General features: G+C 45.7%; 4 protein-coding genes across 4 annotated transcripts; 1 reads left to right on the top strand and 3 right to left on the bottom strand.

The window, feature by feature from the left end:
• Positions 1 to 9: 9 nt before the first annotated feature.
• On the top strand, positions 10 to 3,212 carry MYCFIDRAFT_204193 (uncharacterized protein; the record flags this gene model as incomplete). The annotated part of the gene is made up of 1 exon (XM_007930206.1): positions 10 to 3,212. The coding sequence occupies one exon, from the start codon at positions 10 to 12 to the stop codon at positions 2,539 to 2,541; it is 2,532 nt and encodes an 843-aa protein (XP_007928397.1). The 3' UTR covers positions 2,542 to 3,212.
• On the bottom strand, positions 2,483 to 4,735 carry MYCFIDRAFT_56055 (Non-catalytic module family CDH; the record flags this gene model as incomplete). The annotated part of the gene is made up of 5 exons (XM_007929827.1): positions 2,483 to 3,090; positions 3,153 to 4,023; positions 4,098 to 4,193; positions 4,257 to 4,568; positions 4,636 to 4,735. The coding sequence occupies 5 exons, from the start codon at positions 4,733 to 4,735 to the stop codon at positions 2,601 to 2,603; spliced, it is 1,869 nt and encodes a 622-aa protein (XP_007928018.1). The 3' UTR covers positions 2,483 to 2,600.
• A 456-nt stretch (positions 4,736 to 5,191) lies between these two features.
• Positions 5,192 to 5,980, bottom strand: MYCFIDRAFT_28580 (uncharacterized protein; the record flags this gene model as incomplete). Its single annotated transcript, XM_007929728.1, has 1 exon — positions 5,192 to 5,980. The coding sequence occupies one exon, from the start codon at positions 5,978 to 5,980 to the stop codon at positions 5,192 to 5,194; it is 789 nt and encodes a 262-aa protein (XP_007927919.1).
• A 317-nt stretch (positions 5,981 to 6,297) lies between these two features.
• MYCFIDRAFT_118555 (uncharacterized protein) lies at positions 6,298 to 7,503 on the bottom strand (the record flags this gene model as incomplete). Its single annotated transcript, XM_007930205.1, has 2 exons — positions 6,298 to 6,540; positions 6,631 to 7,503. Coding segments are annotated over 2 exons (1,116 nt in total), but the record flags the coding sequence as incomplete, so codon positions are not given.
• Positions 7,504 to 23,915: the final 16,412 nt, after the last annotated feature.

The following is a 23,915-nucleotide window of genomic DNA, read 5'->3' as shown; positions in this document are numbered from 1 at the left end:
CTTCCAATCATGGAAGCCGCACCCCCGAGCTACGAGAAGGCCACCTTGATCGACTTCTGGGACATTGTGGCGCGGTATATGCCCTCGAACGACCTCTGTTCAGCAGCGCTAGTATGCAGCAGATGGCATACCACATTCGCGCCTCATATATGGGGCAATCCTGCGTCACACTTCGGACTGGAGAATGATCGTGTCTATGTCGCTTTGACACGATTCAAGCGAACTCTGCAGACTGCTCGACTACTGCTTCGGAGCATGACGCATACCTTGCATCTACCTCCCGCGCATGCCGAAATCTACAATGGACCGCAAGCAGACTGGCTTCGAGATGTCATGGAACGACTTCCGAATTTGCAATCACTGATCGTGAGAGGGCTGCCATTCTTTGACTATGCCGCTTTACAAGCCCTAGTACTTTTCCGCAAGAAGCCGGAAGACAGGAGAGCGCCTCCGCTGGGCGTGATAGAGCTTCCTGCGTCTAGTGGTAGTTTCTTCCAAAGTCCAGCCACGACTATTCCGTCTTTTGGTTTGCGGCTACTGGATGCATCTCGATGTCCTAATGTCACGTCAAGTGGTCTTGCTGCAGCATTGGGAAGATTCGAAGGCCTGTTATATCTTGATCTGTCCTTTTCATATCCGGCGCGAGATCCAGCTGTGTTGGACACGTTGAGAAAGTTTTCTGGCCTGCAAGTCTTGAAGCTAAGAGGAGTGAGTCTCAAGGATGAGAGCATAGAGGTTCTTGGCAAAGCTATTGGTGTCCGTGTGCGCAGTCTTGATGTGAGGGACAATCAGTTGACTGATCGTGGTGTTCGTGCACTGCTAGAGTGTTGCTTTGTTAGCAATGCGGACGCAAGTAATGCTTTTACATCACTGGCATCTGGCCAAAGATCTCCAACTCTACTTCCATATCTAGGCTCGGAAATGCTGGAGATCTACCAGGGCGAAGACTTTGAAGGCTACCTGAGGAACGCATTCACTGGTCGGTTCGTCTCACGTCTCGCTATCGAAGATGCTCCGGCAGGAGGCATCACGCATCTCTACATCGCCGGCAACATGGTCACTGTTGAAGGTCTATCTGGACTGGTTAGAGCGCAAAGGCTTCACGTTTTAGACATTGGCCCAGTTGCAGCTGCAAGAGTTAGACATCACTCATTCTCTGGCGGGGAACAGGAATCCAATGTGACCATGCCGGGTGTTGAGAAACTTACGCCAATCTTTGCAAAGCACGCCGCGGATGCTCTGACTTTTCTGCGAGTCGACCACGGTCTTATCACAAAAGATGCGCCTCAGTCACACCCTGAAGAAGTTGTGCAAGGACGAGTCGAGCTTGGAGATACTTCTCTACCATACATACCAACACATGCTGCTGAACTGCCTGCAAATGCCGTTCGCCCAGAAGCATTTGAGCTTGCAACTGATGAGCAGACGCCACGATTTGAGCTTGAAGCTGACCCGATCACATTCGCAATATCGCCTGCTGCAGACGATACTTACAAGATCGCAACTCCTCAAGAGCCTGATCGGCGAGACGATACCTTCAAAATTGTGGATGATGGAAACTCCGGTAGCCCAAGCGAAGCGCGGCGAGGTAGTGCCTTAGCTCCAGAAGTGGTCGATTCCCTCACGAATGGCATGCGAAACACTATGCTCAGCCCTATATCGGCCATGGGAGAAGGGACGACGATGTCAATGAATGGCATACCATCTCCAATAGCACTTGACTCACCTAACCCATCACCCCCTCGCACACCACGTCCACGGAGCTACTCCTCGATTGCAACGGAGCGCAAAGCACGGCTGAATGCGCACGTCTTAGCAGGACGTAATCTACATCCTGCAATGCTCCCTCACATCTCGACTCTAGTCCTTACCGATGTACCACCATTTTCACAAGACAGAGACGTGGCTGATCGAATTGTCTGCTTCATCAAGCAATGCGCTGAAGAGGCATCACTCGCTCGCAAACAAGCCGAATTGGACTATTCAGCGCCACCCGGCCGCAAAGGCCACGCTACTGCTCTCAAACACTCTGCTGACAAGTTCTTTGCACTGAAGCGTCTCGTGTTGGAAGTAGCTCCCGAAGGTGGTCGTGCAAAGGGCAAAGCTAGCCCGTGGCTACATCAGGAGACAAGGTCAGTGACCGAAGATCGTGACAGCGAAACGCTCTGGAACGCGGCATCGACAGATTTCAGCTTTTTCGGCGAGGAAGAAAACATGTTTCCGACTTTGGAGACCGGACGGTTTGCTGGGTCTGGAGCTACTGAGAAGGAAGTCAATTTTGGACAGCAGGTTCAAGCACCGGTGCAAACCAAATCCGTACCACCAGCACGAATCGATAATATTGCTTTGCTCTCTGCATTCAGGAGAGAGCGAAAGCTCGCACATCAACGTGCTGTAGCAGCGGCTGGCAACGCTGATGTGCAGGTCGAAGGTCTCTGGGATGGTATAGTGCAAGTTGTACGCTCAAACATGACCATTAAGAGTGATGAAGAAATGGACTATTATGGGAACAAGTTTATCAACAATTACCTGTACCGATGACGAGAATACATGCAAAATTTGCCTTGTGCAATCATCATCTGAAGTTCATCTCCTCCATCTCAACGAAAGCGCTCATCATCCGCTTTGACAAGATCAGCCCCCTTTTCCGCAACAGCATAAGTCGTACTCATGATATTCCCAGAAACATGGCCAGGGAAGACCGAAGCATCGATAACACGCAACCCATTCACCCCCTTAACCTTCAACGTATCATCCACAACCTCACCCATCGTACAAGTTCCAATCAAATGATACTGTGTGGAAATATGGTTCCTCACATACTCGATCCGTTCCTCTTCCGTCTCGATCTTCGCGTCCTGCGGCGGCAAAATCCTCTCTCCCAAGCTCTTCGCCATCACAGGCTGTTTGACCACTTTATCCATCCACTTGATGCCTTCCGCGAGGATTTTGGCGTCGGCCGGGTTGCGGAAATAGCCTGGGTCGATTCGCGGGTGTTTGGTGGGATCGGGGCTGGTGATGTGCACGGTTCCGCGTGAGAGGGGGTGTTCGGAGCATACGAGCATGGAGACGCGTTGTTTGCCTTTCGGTCTGCGATAGCTTTTGTGTTAGAGGAAGCGAAGGATGGGAACTTGATGCGGCGGATGACTTACGGTGCTGCGAAGAATGCAATCTGACTATCACCTCTACTGACATCGAGTTGGGCGCCAATGCAGAAAATCTGAAGATTCGCAAACGTCGGATCGGAAAGTTGACGAACGATGACATCTTCCTGTCGCTTTTCAAAGTCCGTTTTGGCCAGAGAGTTCTGTCGGATATCCGCGATTGTCTGGTTCAAAGTGTGTTGATCGACCAAAGATGCGTAAGATACGAAACCCATCAGCATACCAGGAGACCCGAGAGGACCGTTGTTCGTTTTGTTGTACATTTCTTGCATGGCGGCTTGATACTCTTCTCCGTGCAAAGCATCGAGACTGTTGATGCCATCCTTCAGGTCGTACAACATACCTCCCAGGACATGGTCTTGAAAGTTCGCACCTACCCGATCATTCTTGACGAGACATTCGACGCCCGCTGCTTCGAGGACTTTTGGGTCTCCGATTCCAGAAAGTTCAAGGATTTGAGGAGAATTTATAACGCCGCCGGACAAGATGATCTCTTTCGAGGCTTTGGCTTGATATTTCTGGCCATTGTGGTAGAATTCGACACCCTTCGCAGTCGTTCCTTCGAGTAGTACACGGCCGACCAGTGCTTCTGTGAGCACTCTAAGATTTGGCCGTTGAAGATTCGGTCTCAGATATCCTGTGGCGGAGTAGCTTCGCTTTCCTGGATCATCGGTCCTGTTAACTGCAGCGAGGCTTGAATAGAAGCCCATGTGGTCGCCCGACCAAGCATCGTGGAGAGTACGTTGTCCGCCCACGGTGGCGTACGCGGCTTCGCAGAAATCGTATTCGAAGGGCTCGTAGTAGTCGTTGAAAGAAGTGTGGATCGGTCCATTACTGCCGTGATACTTTTCCTTAGCAGCTATAAGGACCTCTCAGCTCAGTCAAATCAAACAGAAAGACTAGCACGCTATGCTTGCTTGAACTTCCACTAACCTGCTGGCATAAACTGCTTGTTGGGGCTTTCCTTCTCAGGAGGATCCAGAGTTTGATGTTTCTTGAAATATGGAAGCATGTCATCCCAGCCCCAGCCTGTAGACGTCAAGTCAGCGATGCTCATCGATATATCTGGAATTTAATTCGTGTTGTCCTCACCTTTATTACCCAAGCTAGCCCATCCATCGTAATCGTTCCGTGATCCCCGTACATACATGAGATAATTTATGGCCGAAGACCCACCAAGTGCTCGCCCACGAGGCATCGAGTAGGTCTTATTGCCAGCAGTAGGCACTGGCTCGGATTCGAAACACCAGTCATACTTCTCGCGACCGATCAAGGTTGGGTATGAAGAGGGCGTTGAGATTTGTGGATCGTCCATCAAATTCTTGCCTGCTTCAAGCACTCCGACTTTGACCTTGTCGTTCTCTGTCAGTCGTGCGGCGACACAGAGACCAGCTGTGCCACCACCTGGAGATTGGAAGGATTGTTAGCCGGATTCGCTGAATGGCTTTACGCTGGCAATACTGCACCATACCGACGACGATGTAGTCATACTCCTGAGCAAGAAACTCGTCTAAAGTACACAAAGCAGGACCACCAGAGTGACCGCCGACCCCGTTCTCTGCAGAAGGCATCTTCCGACTTTGAATGTGAAAGTTGAATTGGAGGTAGTCTAGCAAGATTTCTTTGGTGACAGATTGGTCCCTCTTGTTTCTCGCGCTCGCTCCCCTGGACACTAGATCGAATTGTACATTCTCTTTCGGTGCAATGGATAGTATGTGCACTCCATACCCCTCCATCCTGCAGACGTGTGAATGCAGTGAGTGGCTACCAAGTTGGAGCTCTTGAGCCCTGCAGCTGTACTCCGCACGCATTCGGTTATGCACCTTTCAGAGCGTTTCGACTGACCGAAAACCGCCCAGATTGCGCCGAACGGCTACTTAAGCCACGAACTGAAGCTGGAATTGCAGGTCAGTAGTAAATATGATCGCGTTCTAATTAATCTAGTGATCGATTGTCGCCAGCCGAGGCTCGCTATGCAAGTGCTATGCCGGAAATGCCTAAGAAACCAGGGAGATCTTATGACCACATCAAGAGAATCCTTCCTGACCAAATTGGCGCTTGCAGAAATTGTCCACGATGGCATGGATCAGTGCAATTGTGACCTCCTTGCCCTTCTCGATCATGTCCGGATCGCTCTCTGCTGGAACGTGCAAGAAAAGCACAGGTCTTGCTTTGTCGCCACCGCCTTCCATCGCGCCACTGCGACGACCACAATGCGCGAGACTGTTGAAATAGATGTAATCGCACAAGTAGTGGCCCGCATCTTCGGACGGTCTTGCATCAGCTCCATTGCCAAGACGGCCTTCAGGAATGCTGAGAAGATTCACTTGCCAATCGAGCAGCACGTTTTCGTAGTCGAGAGAGGTGGTCATTGTAGGAGGACAGTCAGCAAAAGTCGTCTTGCCCTCATCAGCGCCAGGCATTCTACCGTCGAGATCTTTATTCTTGTCGTAGCCGTCTCTGTGCCCATATCTTTCCAGCGCGTAGAATTTCCGCCCAGATGCCATGCCAATGTGTAAGACAACGTCAACAGTTCCAGCATACTCTTGGTGTAGCTTGGGAATCAAGTCTCGAACTTCATCATAGGCAACGCGAACCGGTGTTCCATAAGATATTATTCGCACGGCTTTATGAGGCGAATTTGCCGGCAAGGATTCTGGCAGTCTCCGGGCAATCTCGAATGAAGGATTGACGGGATAACGTTCCTGAAAAGGACCAAATCCAGTCACAAGGATAGTGATCTCCTTTGCGTGTTCATTGTGACGATTCGTAAGGACCTCTTGGTGGCCATCCGGAAGTTGAACTGAAGGTGCCATTTAAGACCTGTCAAATTACTGGATTCCTGTCAAGCTCCAGATCTCTCGCAACAAGCTGCTGCTCAATGTTCTGATGCTTGGATGGGAATCGCAGGGTGACTTTCGCCAGCATAAGATGTCAAGTGTGATGGAAAGTTGTTTGCTAACCACGGAGCGAAAAGTTGAAGGTATGCCCCAATTTAGCCGATCCGAGGTGCACGTTAATTGGCTCAGCGAAGCTGCCGGGTTGTGCCAAGACTTGATAGCCGGGGCCCAGATAGGCACATTGGATCAGTCAACTGCTCGGACAATTCAAGTCATCCATTGACATGAATCTCAGCGGCTTTACGCAATCGATTCATGATGGCTGCCGCTGTGTCACCCTCAGTATCATCGATGCCCTCCACAAAGATGGCGTCCACATTTTGTCTGTCGAGGTCGCGTAATGCAGAGAATATACCTCTGGCAATGTCTGCTGTGTCTGGTCCAAGCTTGACTTCGACGATTGAAAGCGAGGCTCCTTGGGAGGGAATGTCGTGTTTTCTGTATTCCTTCTTGGCCCAATTGCTGGCTTTGAGACTCTGCAACATGCCTGCGAACCCAGCTGTGTCAGTATGAGTCAGGTCGGCAGGAGGCTGGTATGCTGGGTGGTCCGAAAGCCGTGTGAGGACCTTCTCAGCGTCTTCGGTGTTGACATTCCAAGTCCTTGTTCGGATAATGCCTAATTTTGCTTCTGCTCCTGCATGACGTTGTAGATCAACTAGAGTGGGCGGAGGCTTGCCTACTTCGAAAAGAATGACAGTCGCTTTTGGCGAGTAATGTCTGTACTTCATGCCGGGTGCTCTTGGCTGGCTGCCCTTCTCAGACACGTTCTTGTATCCAATCTGAGTGTTCTCCCATCCCGGGCATGTTCGAATTTGCTCCAGACTCAGGCCGCCGGGTCGTAGCACAAGAGGCGGATCCGAAAGTCCATCGACGACGGTGCTTTCTACGCCCACATCGCATGGGCCACCATCGATGATAGTCTCAATGCGACCGTCCAAATCGTGTGCAACGTGCTCGGCAGCCGTTGGCGACGGCTTTGTGGAAGCGTTTGCAGAAGGCGCAGCGACAGGGACTCCGGCAATTGAGATTAGTGCTGATGCTAGAAGATGTCTAGGTATCCGTGCTCCAAAAGTGTGTAGACCAGCAGTGACTTCGGGCGCCAAAGGTGAATTTTCAGGATTTGGCAGAATGATGGTCATTGGGCCCGGCCAGAATCTCTCAATGAGCGGTCTGTAAATGACGGGTATTGGGTCTTCCAGATGCCCGTGTTGACGCGTGCCGTTTGTAGGAGACGATTGTTTGCCGTGCAACAATGATCTCAACTGTGACAGGGATGAGAAGTGAACAATGAGAGGATTGTCTGAAGGTCTTTGCTTAGCCTTGTAGATGCCTTGGACAGCAGCGCTCCGTGTTGCGTCTGCCCCGAGGCCATACACGGTCTCGGTAGGGAAGGCTACAGGGATGTCAGAAGTTCTGAGCTTCTCAGCAGCCGACTCAAGATACTGCGCATCCTGAGAATGGCTGTCGAAGTCGAAATGAAGTTCATCGAGCACATCGTGTGGTGCTGGCTTGGCGGTGACACGGCCAATTCGGGCCACATCGACGGGGAGGATTCTGGTGTGCATGGCGATGGCGACAGTGCTACATGCAGTACCAGATGGTGATCTCATACAATGTCACGTTGGTCGCTGCGACAAATTTCTTGCAGAGTGAGTCGAAGTCAAATCTCGAATCGCGCGAGGGTTGCCGGTCACGTGAGAGCAAGCAATCGCCATTTTCCCGATGCGTTGGCAGAGCACAGTGTGACCGTGTCGCATCTTTGACTGCCTGCCGCTTATTGCTCTTGGCGGACGAGCTTCCGTTTGCAGTGTGCCCTCGATACTTCCCCGAGCCCCAGCTACCCGCCCGAGCCCCAGCATAACCCGAGATTACGAGATCGGCTGTTCTATACGAAATCGCGTGTAGAAGCGGATAATCGCGTCGCTATAGCCCCGCCAGCCGGGCAACATACTATAAAGCCAAAGTTTGTTAGCAAAATAGTAGTATAGCGAGATTAGAGGTATTATTAGTACTATATAGGCAAGTATAAGCGCTCTATCTACTTAGGTCTAAGCGGATTGCGACCTATAGCCTTATAACTACGCGATGCTATATATGCTAGCTAATACTAATCCCTCTACTACTAACTAGTATACTACTATATATAATACTATTACTAAGTAAACTAATAGTATTATTAGTATAGAACGGTATAGTATAGAGGCATTATTGCCTACCGCACTAGCTATATAAGTAAGTACTGCTGCTAAGTAGCCTACTATCGCTATTGTTTAACTAATACTGCCTATTAGCGGTTATATTTAATCTACTGTCTTATACGCTATTCTTCTACCTATAGACGTAGACTCTTACGTATACGTAGGTCTTTAATCTCTCGGCGGAGCTAATCTAGCTTAGAAGGAGGCTCTAGCGCTACTAGAAGTAAAAACTCGACCCGTAGATTATAGCACTTAAAGCCGCTTAGATAGTAGGTAGAGCTATACGTACGGTTAGCCTTCTAGCAAGGGTATTATTAAGTACGATATTAGCTCTTAACGCACTTGTAGTGCTTAGTAACCGTAGTACGAAGCTAAGTAAGAGACACGCCTAGTTCTAGTACAAAGTCAACTATTCTAGCCGTTATTATTTTCCGCTTCTTAGTAACTACTATCTTATTTAAGTCGTCTAATTCTCGAGCTATTGCTATACGCTTTGTTAAGTATAGTATCGCTCCGCTAGTAAGAGGTTTACGGTTGCCGAAGATTACCTAAGGCTCTCGTAAACGTATTATCTTACGGAAGTCGATAAACTAGTAAGCGTAGAAGTAGTAAGGTAATAGTACTATACGGGGTCCGCCTATCTCGAGAAGCTTTATAATCTCGTAAAGATACGGATAACCGTAGGTCTTAGTTACGTAATCGCTATAGGTATAGCGTAGACAGGTATACGAGAACGCTAAGTGTTTGATCTCGTTACTATTATCGTCTCTTGTTATAGCAAGTAGTACTACTATACGCTTATAGATTTTAGCGACCTCGAGAAGGCAATAGTCGCTAATAATGCGCTATATACTAGACTAGAAGGGGCCTACGAGTGCCTTATTATATTGCTTTAGATTATTAGCTATTGCCGTACGCCGTTTGTCGTACTCTTATTGCTACTAGTTAATAAGCGACTTAAAGAGCGTAAAGATATCGTAACGGCCGCTATAGTTAAGCTAGTCCTTAATCCTTCTATAGTAGGCTTCTATACGAGAAGTAACCTTCTCGCCGAAGTAAAGAACGTTGTTAGTCTAGCAGTAAACAATCCGAGTCTTCTAGTACTACTAATTGTTATATAGATAAGCCTTAAACTACGGATATACGTTGTCTAACTTCCGTACGTTGTTGTTAAACTTAGCTTTAGTCTAGCTCTATAGAGTGTAAGTAAATAGCTTTATAAACTTATTAGTACTCGGACTGTTAGTCTAAGAGCTATTAGACTAGATTTAAGCGAAGTCGCTACGTTCTTTCTAGACCCGAGTAAGGATGTCCTATTATAAGTGCTAGTCGCAGACAATATTAGCTGCTTCTAGAATAACTGTATCGATAGTACGTATTAGTACCTCCTTACGAATAGTACTAATAACGTAAGGTATAGCACAACCGGCGCCTTCGAGTCCTTTACGGACTAAGCGTAATAGCTATTCAAAGTCCGCCTAGCTAGGCTTCGGTCTAATTAGTCTAATACCGAGCTAGATAGTATCGTTTATAGGTCTAGCAGCGACAATATCTAGTAACTCGAGGTTATAGATATTAGTTAAATAGGTCGTGTCTAGTATAAGCGTATATAGCGTATTCTTAAAGGCTTTAAGCGAGACTAGATAGAGGGCGACTATTAAGCGAATTAATCCGTTCTTAAGGTACGAGGTTATATCGTAGAAGATACTATATTCTTATAGTAAGTTAACTATCCGCTCTACTTAATTAGCCTATCTCCTAGTATTTAGACTATATACCTAGGCAAGGTTATAGATATCGTATAGTAGTAATAGAACTCTGCGGTACCTAAAGTAGGCTATAATCTTCGATGTTACTATACGAGACTACTATAAACCCTCTAACTAAGCGAGGAAGTTAGCGGTTCTCGAGCGCTTCCGGTAAGTTATTAAGGTAATAATATCGTAAGAGTTATAGTTATAGCAATAGTACTACTCCTCGCTAGAGTAACGTAGTTGCTACTAGCCTTTAGGGTATACTAGATCGATAGCAATAGCGTAGAAATAGAACTTATAGCCTAACTTCTTCGTCTTCTTATTAGCCTTCTTCGTTATTAACTAAGTACGCTTATCCGGCTTACTAAAGCAACCGTAGATATAGAGGTAACGATATTTCACCCCGTTCTTATTCTTCTTAGGCTTATACTACGCAAACTCGTACCCCTTCTAAGCGCTAAAGTTATAGATATATTCTTCGAGAGCCTAGTAGCTCGGAAAGTCGTCTTCTCGCGGTATTAGACCTCTTCGCTATAGACTCGCGGCGCGCCTCGAGAACGCGTACTTCTAAGGGCGAGGAGATACTAATAGATAGGACAGTAGATACTACGGCCTCGAATATAGCGTATTAACTAATCTACTATATATATAGCCTTATAGCGGCTCGACTTCCTCCTACGATACTACTACCTCCTACGATTCTATCTCTACTACCTCCTACGATTCTATCTCTACTATCTCCTACGATTCTACCTCTACTATCTCTATAGAGCTATTAGCGGCGATAATATCGTCGTTAGGCGCGAGGAACTCGTCGATATATACTTTATATAATAGAGATTCGGCTATTGTCGATAGAATAGCGGTATACTATAAGAGAGGGCGAAAATGCGATATTTAGGTAACTATAGTATACTCGGAAACGCGACCTCCCTAGAAAACGCGACGTATACCTATTAATAATACTAACTAAGAACGGAAATAGCCTATATTAGGTAGAAAGAGCACGTAATTCTATACAGGGCGATTCTATAATAGTGCTAGTATAGGGATATACTAGGGCTCGGGCGGGTAGCTAGGGCTCGGGGAAGTATCGAGGGTAGTATACGGATATCGAGGTACTATGTCTTATAGGTAGCATAGATCAATATTACTATAGCTTGCCCTTAACCTGTTAGTACGGCCCGTAGAGCCTCTTCTCTTAAATTTCGCTCCGCGGAGGACTATAGAGGTAGAATTAGGTATTTCTTCCTCTCTACTATCGTTAAATAGAGGACAATCGTATATTCGAGCCCCTACGCGTATTCTAATCGTTTCCGAGTGCTATACTATAATAATACCGCTAAGACCGATATGTACGACTACTAGCGTACCTCTAGTACGATTAGACGACTAAGTAAATAATAACTCTACGCCTAAGAAGAAGGTAATCCGTACTCTCGAGAAGCCTATTAGTCCGCCGCTAATAAGAAGGAATGCTAATACAGCTTAGTAGGTAAAGAGTAGCTCTAAGAGTAGGTCTACTAGTATAGGCGGGACGAGTAGGTCGTAGGTAGAGATATATATATAGGGAACTGTATGCTATAGGCCTAGTACTTAGTAAACTGCGAGAGGTCGGCGTAGTATTATATACTTCGAAGGGAAAGCGTTGTGAATATTAAAAAGAAGAGAATGGACGTAGGGAGGGCTATATTATAGCTAGATTAGGTACATTTCCTATGTCTCTCTTGCTATATATTGTCGTAGCTATGTCTCCTTGTATTGTGTGTATGTTCTAATTATAAAGGTAGGTGTGTGTATTCTAATTATAAAGGTAGGTGTGTGTGTTCTAATTATAAAGGTAGGGGAAGAGGGTACAAGTAGGTACACCTATACTAAGCCGGGTTTCCCTACTACATTTTCCCTCCCGGACTAAGAAGTCTACCCTTAGACTAACGCTTCCTTACCTCCCGGACTAAAAAACCTCAAACACGTAAAGAAACCAAACCGACTATCCTATAGCGGTATCCTAGCTAGCTAGCTACTATACCCTATTACTCATTTCTTTCTACTACGAGTCGCTAGTCTACTATAGTTACCTCTACGGCCCTAGCCGCTATAATTGCCTCCTCGCCCCTACTAGTTAAATTAGTCGATAAGAGCCTAGGTCCGCGTCGCCTTAGCCCGTATGTCCTAGCGGGTCTGTCGCTTATTCGGATTAGCTATAGGGTTCGTAGGCTGCTTTAAAGAAGATAGCTAAGGAGGCTGTTTCTTAGGGGTACTAAGCTACTAGGAGTTAACGTTCGGGAGTACTCTACTAGGAGTAGAGACCTTCGAAGCGTAGGTAGCAGGTTTCGCTAAAGGGGCGCTAGACTACCGCTAGTTAGTAGGAAGGTCTGCCTTACTAGGTTCCTATTAGTATATAAATCCCTAGCCTCCCTAGTTAAACTCCTCCCTAGCGTTAGGCGTAGGCTAATATCGGTAGAAATTATCCTAGTTTAGGCGCATATACCGATCTCCGCTATTGTTTAGGATGCAACTCTAGTCTTTTAAAGACTATATAAGGGCCTTAAAGAATAATTTCTCCCCGAAACGTTCCTACTCGAGGCGAATAACCTTACTTAATATCTTAGAGTATGCCGACGCTATATCCTTGCGATACTGCTTTAAATAGTTCTCGAGTATATATAAGGAGCCTTCTTAGTTAAGGTTGCGAAAGAGTCTTCGAATATGTTGCTATACTATAGTATCGTCCTACTTTAATCGACCGACGAGGGCTTCCGAGATTAGGTTGTTATTGCGTAGGCGTACTATAGCCGGGAACGCGTACGGAGGGGCACCGTACTTGTTTATAAGACTAGAGGGCGAGGTAGGGCTAGGAAGAAGGTCTTAATAGGTAGCGGCGAGTTTCTAAAACGTACCTCTAGCTTCGCAATCGAGCTTTCTAGTTACTAAGTTGTATCGGTAGAACTAGGGGAGCATAGTTATCCTCTTAGTGTTCTTCGGTAATGCCTAAGCGCCGTATAGAAGGTAGGGAAGGGTTAGGCGTACTCTAAGGGCACCGACCGGGTACTACTCCTAGCCTATATTTCGACACTTGCCTTTTAGCTCGTTCTTAATAAAGTTATTAAGGGTATTCTCTATCTTAGTGTTTAGGCAATGTATATTATAGTTAATAGAGAGAATATAACCCCGAGGGGCGTACGTAGGGCCCCTTTCCTAGCGAAGGGTCTTAAGTTCCTTATACTATTTGTTAAAGACTTCTAGTTAGTAGATCCTAGCGAAGACCTTCGTAGCAGTCTCTACCGTTTTAGGGAGGAAGGATACGGAGCCTTAAACTTAGTTTGCAGCAATGCCTTCTTAGAGATCGAGAAGGTGCTAGTTAATATAGGCAAACTCGGTCGAACCGCCGTTACTAGGTTGAGTTATCTTAGCGTAGTACGGGTAGGAGATTAGGTTAAGAGCGTAATTAGGGTAGGTAAGGCCGTAGAGGAGCTAGTAGACAGGGTCTCCTCGGCAGATCTGCTAGAACCTAGAATAGAAGGCGGTTCGAAGCCAATCCTTGTTCGAGACTCCGTTAACTAAACGCTAATACTAAAGGTATATTGCAGCCTCTAGCTTAAACTAGTTAGAGAGGGATATCTTTCCGAAGGGTAGAGGGGCCGCGGCGACTTCGACTTTCTTATTATTATACTAACTAAAGACGGCCGCTCTATATAGTTTAGTAGAGCCTTTGTCGCTCGTAATGCTATCTAAGGTAATAGTACTATCTCTTGCCTAGGCATCCTAGCTAGCCTTTATTATTACTCCTATACGGGAGAAGGCCTTACGAATCTTAGTAGCAATCGCTAGGGTAACGCGTTTAACAGTTAAAGGGTTATATGTCTTGCTCTCGTAACTATAGGCCTTAGGGAAAAAGCGATATAGTCTAAGGTAGTCGCTAGGGATAGGAGGACGGCGAGTCTTCCGAAACAGGTTAGGCCTCTTAGTTCGAAGGCGGAGCAGGTCGTTCCGGTACTTATATCTAGGGCTACTTAAGGTTTCTATTATCTGCTCTCGACCGACCTTTCCTCGAAACCTAACTACTGTCCTAAACAGGTAGCGGGTATAAGTATAATAAGGCGGGTAAGGGGCAGTTACAATAAGGGCAATTGCTCTCCTCTACGTAGCGTTATTAGATTTACTATCGTACTATATTAAAGCACTGCAGTCGGCTTCCGAGAATCTATTACAGCTATAGTAGGCTAGGCTATTTCTGATTTGAGTATCCTTATCGGGGGTTAGTTCCTTATAGTATATAGTGCTTCCCCGCTTAGGTCCTAAGGCATTAAGGTCGTCGGTTAGGTTCTCCTCGAGGGGTATAGTAAGATCTCTACTCGGCTTATTAAGTCTGTTCGATCTACGGGTCCTTCCTAGAGGGGGGATAGGCGTAGTAGTTCGAATTCGACGAGCAGGCGGAGCCCCTAGAGCAAGGCTATTATTACTACTCCTACTACTAGTCCGATCGGGTAGCGAAGAAGAGTTTTCGACTAGGAGATTAGGGCGAGTCGTATTACGTTATAGAGGCGTATTTTAGCGAGAGCCAATAGGCTAAGTAGGGCGAGCGGGTAATAGCTACTAGTTGTCCTATCTAGCTAGAGGGTCGCTAGCCGGGTTATATACAACTAGTAATCTAATAGGTATACTAATTCGCTTATATATACCTATACGGGATCGAGGGATATTAAGCCCTAGGGTCCTAGAAGTAGTGCCTTTAATGTAGCTACCTAGCGGTCTCGAAAAAGGGCGCCCGTTAGAAGTAATAGTAATAATAGGGGGGCCTTCGTATTAGCTAATTCGAATACTAATAGCCTTAAGCTTCGCCTTACTAGCCTCCGATCTCTAAGAGAAGAATTTATTCTTACCCTCCTTACGAGTGTCGTCCTCCTTATCTACTACGTAGTCCTTAGTAGTAATAGTAACGGTATTAATATCTACCCGTCCCTATCTCGCCTTAAGCGTTCGGCGGTATAGGTAATTGCTTAGGATGCGAAGAATAAGCTAAATTTCGGAAACCTAGCTAGCGTCCTTAAAGTTTGCGTAGTTGTTAAGCTTTCTATCCTTCTATAGCCTAAAGACTCGAGCTATTTCCTTCGCGGTATTACCTCGGACATTGTAGAGGTCTAGGTAGTTCCTAAAGAATATAGGACTATTAGCAATATCGTTCTTACGGCGATCTTCCGTAGCCTTCCTACGAGTAGCGGCGGCTTGCAGGGTAGCAAATTCGTTACCTATATACTACTCGAGGGCCTATACTATAGTAGATCCTCGGGTACGAAGAATATCTCCTATTTCTTTCGGCAGTCCTTTAAAGAGCGCCTCCTTAAGCCGATAACAGGTTAGCTCGGTGCCTTTAATAAAGTTGTTAACGCTTCCTAGGTTGTCGTAGATTATGTCTACTTTAGTTTAGCGGGATAGGTTAGCGGATTGAAGATATTATACCTATTCGAGTAGGGTATTGTAATTGCTTAGTCGCTAGTCGGAAAGAAGGTAGGAAATGCCGCTATAGGCTACGCTCGTAATAAGGTCTCGACTAGAGGCTTCTACTATTACGCGCTTACGAGGCGGTAGAGGGGGTTTTACGTATCGGGTCGCGTAGAGGAGGTAGGGGTTTGTCGGTCTTTAATAGTTAATTAAGGAGGGTAGTATTTGCTATAAGCGCCTATCGCTTTATCGAGGGAAGGGCGGTATAGGTGTGTTTGTTTATAAAGAAGTTTAGGCGCGAGAAAGATCGCCTTTTTATCGCGGTAAGGGCGCGGGTACGCGGGAAGGGACGGGAGGCACCTACCTTACGTATATACGCGCGTTTGTATATAAATCCGAAAGTAAGGCATATGTCCTAAAGGAAGTAAAGGGTTAGTAGCGGGCAGCGGCGACATTTCTAAAGGCCTAGGTAATTCGCGTAGTAGCGAGATTCGAGGGCGTAGGACTAGAGCACTTAGATCTAGGGAGTTAAGCATTATATAGCGTACTAACCCCTCCGCTTCAACCCCTACCGTATTAAGGCATAGTAACAAGGGCTCCTCCGGGTAGTATAGGGGTAGTAGTAGTAGTCGCAATGTATCCTAGCTAGCTAGCTACTATAGGCGGGAGCTCCCGGGATTCTTAGAAATCTCGATATGTCGGCCGGCGTAGGCTATAGAAATAATACAAAGGAAAGGGTTTTAAACAAAGGAAATTTTTAAGGTTAGGTAAGGTTTTCCTAGGCTTACTCCGTAGGGTAGGCTTCGGTTTTAGTAAGCTAGGCGCGACGTAGAGCTTCTAGTAGGTCCCTTTTTGCCGAGTCAAAATTATTTACCCGCTCTACGGGTAGGCAGGTACTTAGACTACCCCGGGGAGCAGGTCTAGGGATATTATTAAGGATAGGGGCTCCTTACTAAAGCCCCTACCCTCGTCGGTAGTAGTATAAAGGAAAAGAAGCAACGATAGGGCTCTAGTAGTAGTACTCTATCCGGCTACTAATATATAAAGGGACAATCGATCCTAGTATACGTCGATAATCCGTTTAAATACGCGAATAAGGGTACTAGCGAGTGAAAAATTCGGTGCAAAGCGAGTAAATAGGAGTAAAAGGGGAGGCTATACGCGAGTAGTTATAGGTTTATCGGGCCTACTAAGGTAGTAGTAGTCTATTTTCGTTGCATTCTATAGCCTACTCCGCTTCTAAGGGTTCGTTAAAAGCTCCGGGGTTTGAGCCTAGGCCCTTAGAGTTAGCGGTACCGCGGAGCTCCTCTTATTCGATCTAGGTAAGCCGAAGCCTATCTCGTATTCTTATTAAGGACAGCCTATATTCGTTGTCTCCCTAGTTCGCAATGTTGTCTATAGCCTCCTAGGCGAGAAATCTAATGCCTCGCCGCCTATATAGGTTAGTATATACTAGGGTAGCAAGGCTAGTCTCTACTAGGGCCTTAAGGAGATATAGGTTATATTCGAACTTTAATATGTTTATCTCGTCGTAGACCTAGACTCTTTAGGTCGTCTACTAGCTAGGGTCTCGCTATAGTGCTAGTCGAAAGCTAGGGTCCTAGGTAAGCCTCGGAAGAGCGCTAACGTAGTAGGCTTGTTCGTATAGATCCTGCCTTCTATATAGAATTGCTATCTAGCCGAATCTATAGTGTTAAGCTAAAGGCTAGGTTACCCCTCCCTAAGTAAATAGGGCTAGGTAGTTGAAAGCTAGAAAACTATTAGGTTCGGTCGAGCTATTAAAGAAGAGATAGTTATTCGAGTAATCTTCTACAAGGGGTACGCTAAGAAGGTCCTGTATTAGGTTGTTAATCTAAGAGATAGGATTAACTTTAGGGTCGACTCGGTATATAGCTATAGTATAGGCTTGAAAGGCTCGCCTTTACTCCTCCCTAGGAAGGGATATAATCGTATAGACGTCTACATCCCTTTCTTTACCGGACTTAGTATTAGACTAGCTATCGTCCCTAGACTCGGAGGACTTAGACTAGCTATCTCTATCTACCTCGACTTCTTTATTAATAGGTTCGTTATTCGTCGTAGTAGCGTTTTTACCCGAGATCCGGTTAGGTCGGAATAGAGGTACTTCCTTTAGTCGATTACGTAGAAAGGTAATAGCTAGATTAGCCCTATCGAGTTCCGTAAGGTAGTACGAGGTCCTAGAGGCAGTAATCCCTATAATACGAAAAGGGCCCTTCTAGCGAAAGGCAAGCTTACTAGACCTCGAGTGCTCGATTTCGCTCCTAGTAATAAGTATAAGGGACCTAATCTTAAGGGGAGCGTTAGATACTACTCCCTTTTCGTCGTACTAGCGAGTATTCTCCTCGCAAGTCCTCTTTAGCCGAAGGGCCGCCTCTTCGTTATCGTTAGGCATATATGCTAGTTATTAAGTACGGTATGTAAGTAGCGAGGTAGTGTCGCGTATAGCATCCTAATTAACTTTTTAGAAGGTTCGGTAGATATTCTCGATAGGAAGGATAACGTCGGCCCCTCTATATATAACTTTAGTAGGCGTTTTTCTAGTCGTTCGTCGGTATATCGTTCGGTCGGCCTATAGGACAGGTAGGACGTGTTTTCTCTAACTATTTATAGTGCCGTTCGTTAGTTTAGAAAGGGTAGCTAGGATAGGTCGGTTTCTAACCTCGATTTAACTATTTGCCTTCGGGTAGTATAGGGAAATCCGTACCCGGTACGTAGCTATTCGCTTAAGCAATTCCTTAGTATCCTTCCGATTCTTAGATCCGTTGTCTATAACGAATTTATCCGGATAGCTATATCGGCAATAGACCTCTTCGTATAGGAACTTAGCTATTTACTATATACTAACCGACTTGCCCGAGTAATTAAATATCCTCCCCTCTACCTAGCCGCTAACAACCTTACGCGCTAAGGCAATAGACCCCTTATTGTCGATATAAAGCATATCGGCAACCTAGCGACGGCTAACAACTCGAATATAGGTAGGGTAAAGCGTCCTAGCAATCTTGTATCCTTCTCGCATCCGGTATATACGATAGGACCGAACCTATATAGCGATTTAGGACTACATTCTATACTAGAAGTATCTTTTCGAGGCTAGATAGTATACTGCCTCCCGGCCTTTGTAGCTATAATCCTCGTAAAGCGATTAGATAATTTCCTCCCTAGCCTTTTCGCTATTAATTACTCGTTAAAGGGGACAATTCGGATAACGCTAGTAGAAAAGGAGCCGATCCTTAATAATATACTTCTAGGTAGCACGTCGAACCCTTCGGGCTTCGCTTCGAGAGATGCCTTACGGAAAGCGAAGGGTCGATTTAAAGTATCCGATAAGAAGCGATTCTCGAGACTAGTATTCGTCCTCGTTAAGGAAACTAGACTTAGCTAAGAGATCGATAGGCTTAGACTATACTATGCTATAAAAGAAGTCGTTATCGATTATATTATCGTCGTCGACCTAGTTATCTCGTTCGACGATGTCCTCTTTAGTAGGGTTACGACGGGATAGACTATTAGCCGTAGAGTGTTTTCGCCCGGGGATATACTTAACTTCGAAGTCGAACAGTCGGATCTAGGCTACCTAGCGAGCTATTGTAGAGTTAAGGAGGTCCGAGGCGGATTTATTAAGCTAGTAGATAAGGGTAGTAGTATCGATTTCGATCCGAAAGTACTACCTAACGAGATACTTCTTAAACTTCTTTAGCAGTTTAAGCACGGTAAGGCACTCTCGTTTGCTAGCATTATATCGGGCTTTACTTTCGGTCTAAAGGCCGCTTTCGTACCGAACAGGGTAACGCTTCTTTGTATTGTCCCTTTCGTACTAGTTTAGGCTGCTACTATATCCGGATCTACTCGCGTCTAATAGAAGGATAATTAACCTAGTACCCTTAGTATAATCGATCGAGACAAGAGCAGGGGTAGTAGTTAGCGCAGCCTTTAAGGTATCTATAGCGACTTGCTAATCCGGTCCCTATAAGAATTCGATATCGGCCTTTAGGAGGTAGAAGAGTAGTCTTGCTATTATTACGAAGCCCTCGATCTAGATACGGTAGTAGATACAAACCCTAAGGAAGGCCCGTACGCTAGACTAGTTCTTAGGTATTAGCTATACGACAATCTTTGCAACTTTCTCTATATTAGGGTGTCTTCCGGAAATATTAACAACGTAGCCGACACATTTTAGCTTTTTATAGAGGAACTAAGATTTCAGACCTAAAACAGTATACCTAGCACGCTCAATGTCTATAAGAATACTATCTATCTATTAAATGTGCTTAGTAACGAATCTTCTTAGGCTAGGTTCGACCTCTTTATTATTATATCGGGTCTTCGGGCCCTTAATACTAATGTCGTCGACAAACGGCCTCGTACGGTAGGAAATGTAGTTAAAAAGGATTCTTATTACTACTCGGACAAACTAGGCAACGGAGTTTGTCGCTCCTTACGGAAGGGTAGTTATTCGTATAAGGCTAAGCGGGGTATTAAAGGCAGTTATATCTCAATCGGCCTCGTAAAGCGGGACTTAGTCGTATCCGGAAAAGAAATCGATTAGGGACGAGATAGTATAGTTAGCAAAATCCTCGGTAAAGCTATTAGTATTAGGAGGAAGGTTTCCGTCCCGTATTATATAGCGGTTTAGCTCTATAGCAGCGTTAATTAGGCGATATTTCTTAGTTCCTTTCTTCTAGACTAAGAACTATAGGTTCCGGTATACTCCTTCGCTAACTTTAAGTACCCTATTCGCAATTCGTTCTCGGATTATTTCTTCTATAATGTTTACTAGGCTAGGCTAGAGGCGGAAGGTTAGTTTTCTCTAGGGCTTATAAGGAATTGTTCGGATCCGTTAGAGAGGTACTATATCCGCGTCGACTCTTCCAATTTCGGTAAAGCTCTAGGTAAGGGCTTTTTCCCTATTATAAAGCATTTTATAGAACAGATCTAGCTCCTTAGGAAGAAGTTCTATTCTAATAAGAAGCTTTGCTTTCCTTTCCTTAGTTAGGCGCGAGCTACGTAGTATATCTAAGAACTTCTTAATTAGGTACTTCTAGTTATATAGTCCGGTTCTAGGCGGAAGCAACGCTTCTCGAGCAAGCCGTTTCTTTTTCTAGTAAGGGTTACTACTAGTCGTTACACTCCCGGTTATCGCAGTACTAGCTTCTATAGGTCTTACTTTATTTACCTTTTTCTTATATATACTATAAACTCCGACCGTACGGCTAGTATCCGAATCTTCCTTAAGCATCCTCTTAATAGATAGTAGCTAGGTAGGGAACCTTCGAAAGCTCTAAAACCTATAGTACCGCTTATACTAGTTATAAAATCTGTTCGCCTCCGACTATTAAAGGATTGTCGCCTAGTCGTTACGAGTTATAGGCTCGAGAATCGCCTCTGTACGCCCGAGCCGGGTAAGGCTATTCGTCGGGTATAGCTAGGAAGAATCTTCGAGAAAGGACTAGCGTTATATAGCTAGGACCGATACGTCGTCGTATATCCGCTCCTAGATATAGTGCCTAGCTAGGCGGCTTTTATATAGGGTGCTACTAGAAGGCAATTGCGGGGACGCGGGAATGCCGGGGCCGCCGGGAATGCCGGGACAAGCCGGGGCTAGTCTAAGCGAGGTCGGAAAAGGTAGCGGGAGCAGGGGCGGGCCGGCTACCGGACTAATTAATATACCCTAGCTAGCTAGCTAGCATACCCTAGGGTTACTATCCTTTTTGCTATATAGCCTCGTATTAACATTTCTTATTAAATAATAGGTCGTAACGGTGCGTATAATATCCCTACCTAGCGGTTTCGAAAAAGGGGCGGACTTAACGCTAGTTTCTCGTCCGCTACCTAGTTTTTTAACTACTAGGTATTATTGCGACTAAGGAGCTTCTTAAGCAGGATACAATTCTTAGAGCTAGCAAGGGTAGTAAAGGTAGTAGAGCGGCCCCCGCGCGTAGAAATAGTTCCTTCCTAGGAGCCGTCGTCTATATTTCGAGCGATAAGGCGGTTCTTACGAGCCTACGGGCGACTAAGAATAATAGGGAGGTCGTTATCCCCTAGGGGTATAATAAGGAAGTCGGTTTTATACTCGATATTAAAGGTAGAGATAGGAACGGAAGTGCTAATACCGATAAATTTAGCCCTTCCTCTAGCTCCTCGTATATTTAGAATAAGACCCTTTAATAGAGCAAGGCTAGCTCGCTATAGGAACTTCGCGTTTAGTATATTCCCCTCGGAGCCTTTATTAATAAGAGCGCGGATCTTAAGGCACCTATTAATAGTAATAGTAATATACGGACTAGGAATAAGGGCGAAGTTGTCGTCGACCGATAAGAGGCGAATCTAGCTAGGGTCGATATAGAGCATCTCGTTAGGTAGAGTATCTACTCCGGATAAAATAACCTGTACTACGTAGTAGTTAAGTCTATTCCTCCGGCTAATCGAATTAGGGTCCCGGACAACCTCTTCGTTAGCGGCCTCGTATTCCTCGTAGCTTTCTTCCTCGTCGAGGCTAGTAAAGAATTCCCGGGCGGAGGTAAGGACTAGAATAGGGTAGTCTTTAGGCCGCCTAGGTCTACCTTTCCTAGTAGCTAAGGTAGCTACCCTACCTGCTATTTCTATAATCTAGTAGGGGATCTTGTCGGTTTTATCCTTTTCTAGCTCCCGAATCCTTATAGCAAGCGCGTTGTCGTTTAGCTAGCGTATAACGAGCTTTTAATACTCCGGAATATAAGCGAGGGCCTTAGCATTGCTAAGCTATATACCGTTCCTACTAAGGAATTTCTTTACCTAAAAGTCGGGGTCCTTGTAGTGTTTCTAAAGATTCTTTATAATGTTAGTTGTCTTAGGCTCTTTTCGCGTAGCTCTCTGCCGGCTCGGAGGGTTTACCCCCTTCGATAGTTCTTTAGCGGCAGGCTTCGGGGTAGGCGGTAGTACGTTATCTATTTCCTAATTACTATCCTTAGGTAGGCTAGCGTTACTATTTAAGGATTTAGTAGTAGGCTGCCTATAGGTACTAGAAGGGCTAGTAGTAGGGGTTTTACGACTAACCGTTTCCTTAGACTAGGCTCTTACTCTTAGAGGTAGTAGGCTCGGGGACCTTTAAGTAGTTCTTCGAGGCTAGATTTGTTTACGAATTGCTTCTTCTACCTCGCGAACGCTAAGCCTTTAAACTACGTTGCGAATACCCTTAGTCTTCGTAGCACCTTTCTACTTAGCAGTAGCTTTCCGGATCCGATTTGTGTCGGCAATAGCGGTAACGGGAAGACCATTCCTAAGCGGTATATCCTAGCTACGAGTATAGGCAAGGGTATCTATAACTATAGCCGCCTCGTAGTCGCTAAAATCTAGCTCTTTATCGGCCTCCTCGACTATACCTAGATCGTAGGGCCTTTAGTATAGTATAACCCGCCTAGTAGTAGTAGGGGCAGTAGTAGGGGTAGGAAGGCCGTTTCGAGTATCGTTTAAAGCGATCCCTCCGTAAGGATTTCCCGGAGACCTTAAAGGTAGAGAGGGAAGAGTAGAAGGAATTATCGGAGCTAGGGCTCGAGGAGTCGGAACTCGAGGGCCTAGTTAAGCTATAGCACTAGGGGCTACAGTTCGCCTTAGTTGCTAAGAAGGATAGTTAAATTGTTTTCGAAGGGCTTCTATTCCAAATTTAGGTAGGAAAACAATCTCCTACTAGTAATAGGCCTTAAGGAGAGGAAGTATAATAGCGAGCTTTAGGAGGGTAGGACTATTACGGAAGCGGAATAGGGTAGCGTATAGTATACCTAGGGGCCCGAGGTACTACGCACGGTCCCGAATATAGCAGAACCCTTAATCTTATATATACCGGTAGGGCCTATAGTTTAGACGAAGGTAGCCTTTAGCTCCGCAATAGTAATAGCGACCCTCTATACTAGGGATAGATTAAAAGGCAAAGGCATCGAAGGTTAGCCCTTATACAAACTAGTTGTTATATATCTAAGTTATAGGGGTGTTGTCGCTCTAAAGGGGGTAGAGGCGCTATAGGGTATACGAATCGGTATTAGTATTAACCGGACCTATAGTAGGGCCCCTCTAATTGTCTCGGGAGAGGACGTAAAGTTTCAGTTCTTAGAACTGCTTAATAAGGTCGTCGATACCGGGGTCCGTAACTAGCTTAAGGGCTACCCCCTATCGCTAGACATCTAGGGTAGGGCGTATACTTAGCATTCTTTTCTCAACTGTCTCTCGTAGCTCTTTTAAATAGCTACTATCGTTATTAGTAAGGAGTGAGAAGCCCTATCGGCTACGAGCTAGGTCGTACCTAGTACGATAAATCTGTTCGAAGTCGGCATAGGATTCCTTATCGTAAGGGTAGATACTACATTTTTCGTAGATCCGAGGCATAATAGTAGGTATAGAACCTCCTAAGCCTTTTAGAAACAGACGGCTCCTCGTAATATTATTAAGAAGCCTCCTTAGTAT

The sequence above is a fragment of the Pseudocercospora fijiensis genome, assembly GCF_000340215.1.
Source record: "Pseudocercospora fijiensis CIRAD86 unplaced genomic scaffold MYCFIscaffold_6, whole genome shotgun sequence".
Lineage (NCBI taxonomy): Eukaryota > Fungi > Ascomycota > Dothideomycetes > Mycosphaerellales > Mycosphaerellaceae > Pseudocercospora > Pseudocercospora fijiensis.
The sequence above is the reverse complement of the archived record's forward strand: the minus strand, read 5'-3'. Positions and strand labels throughout refer to the sequence as shown.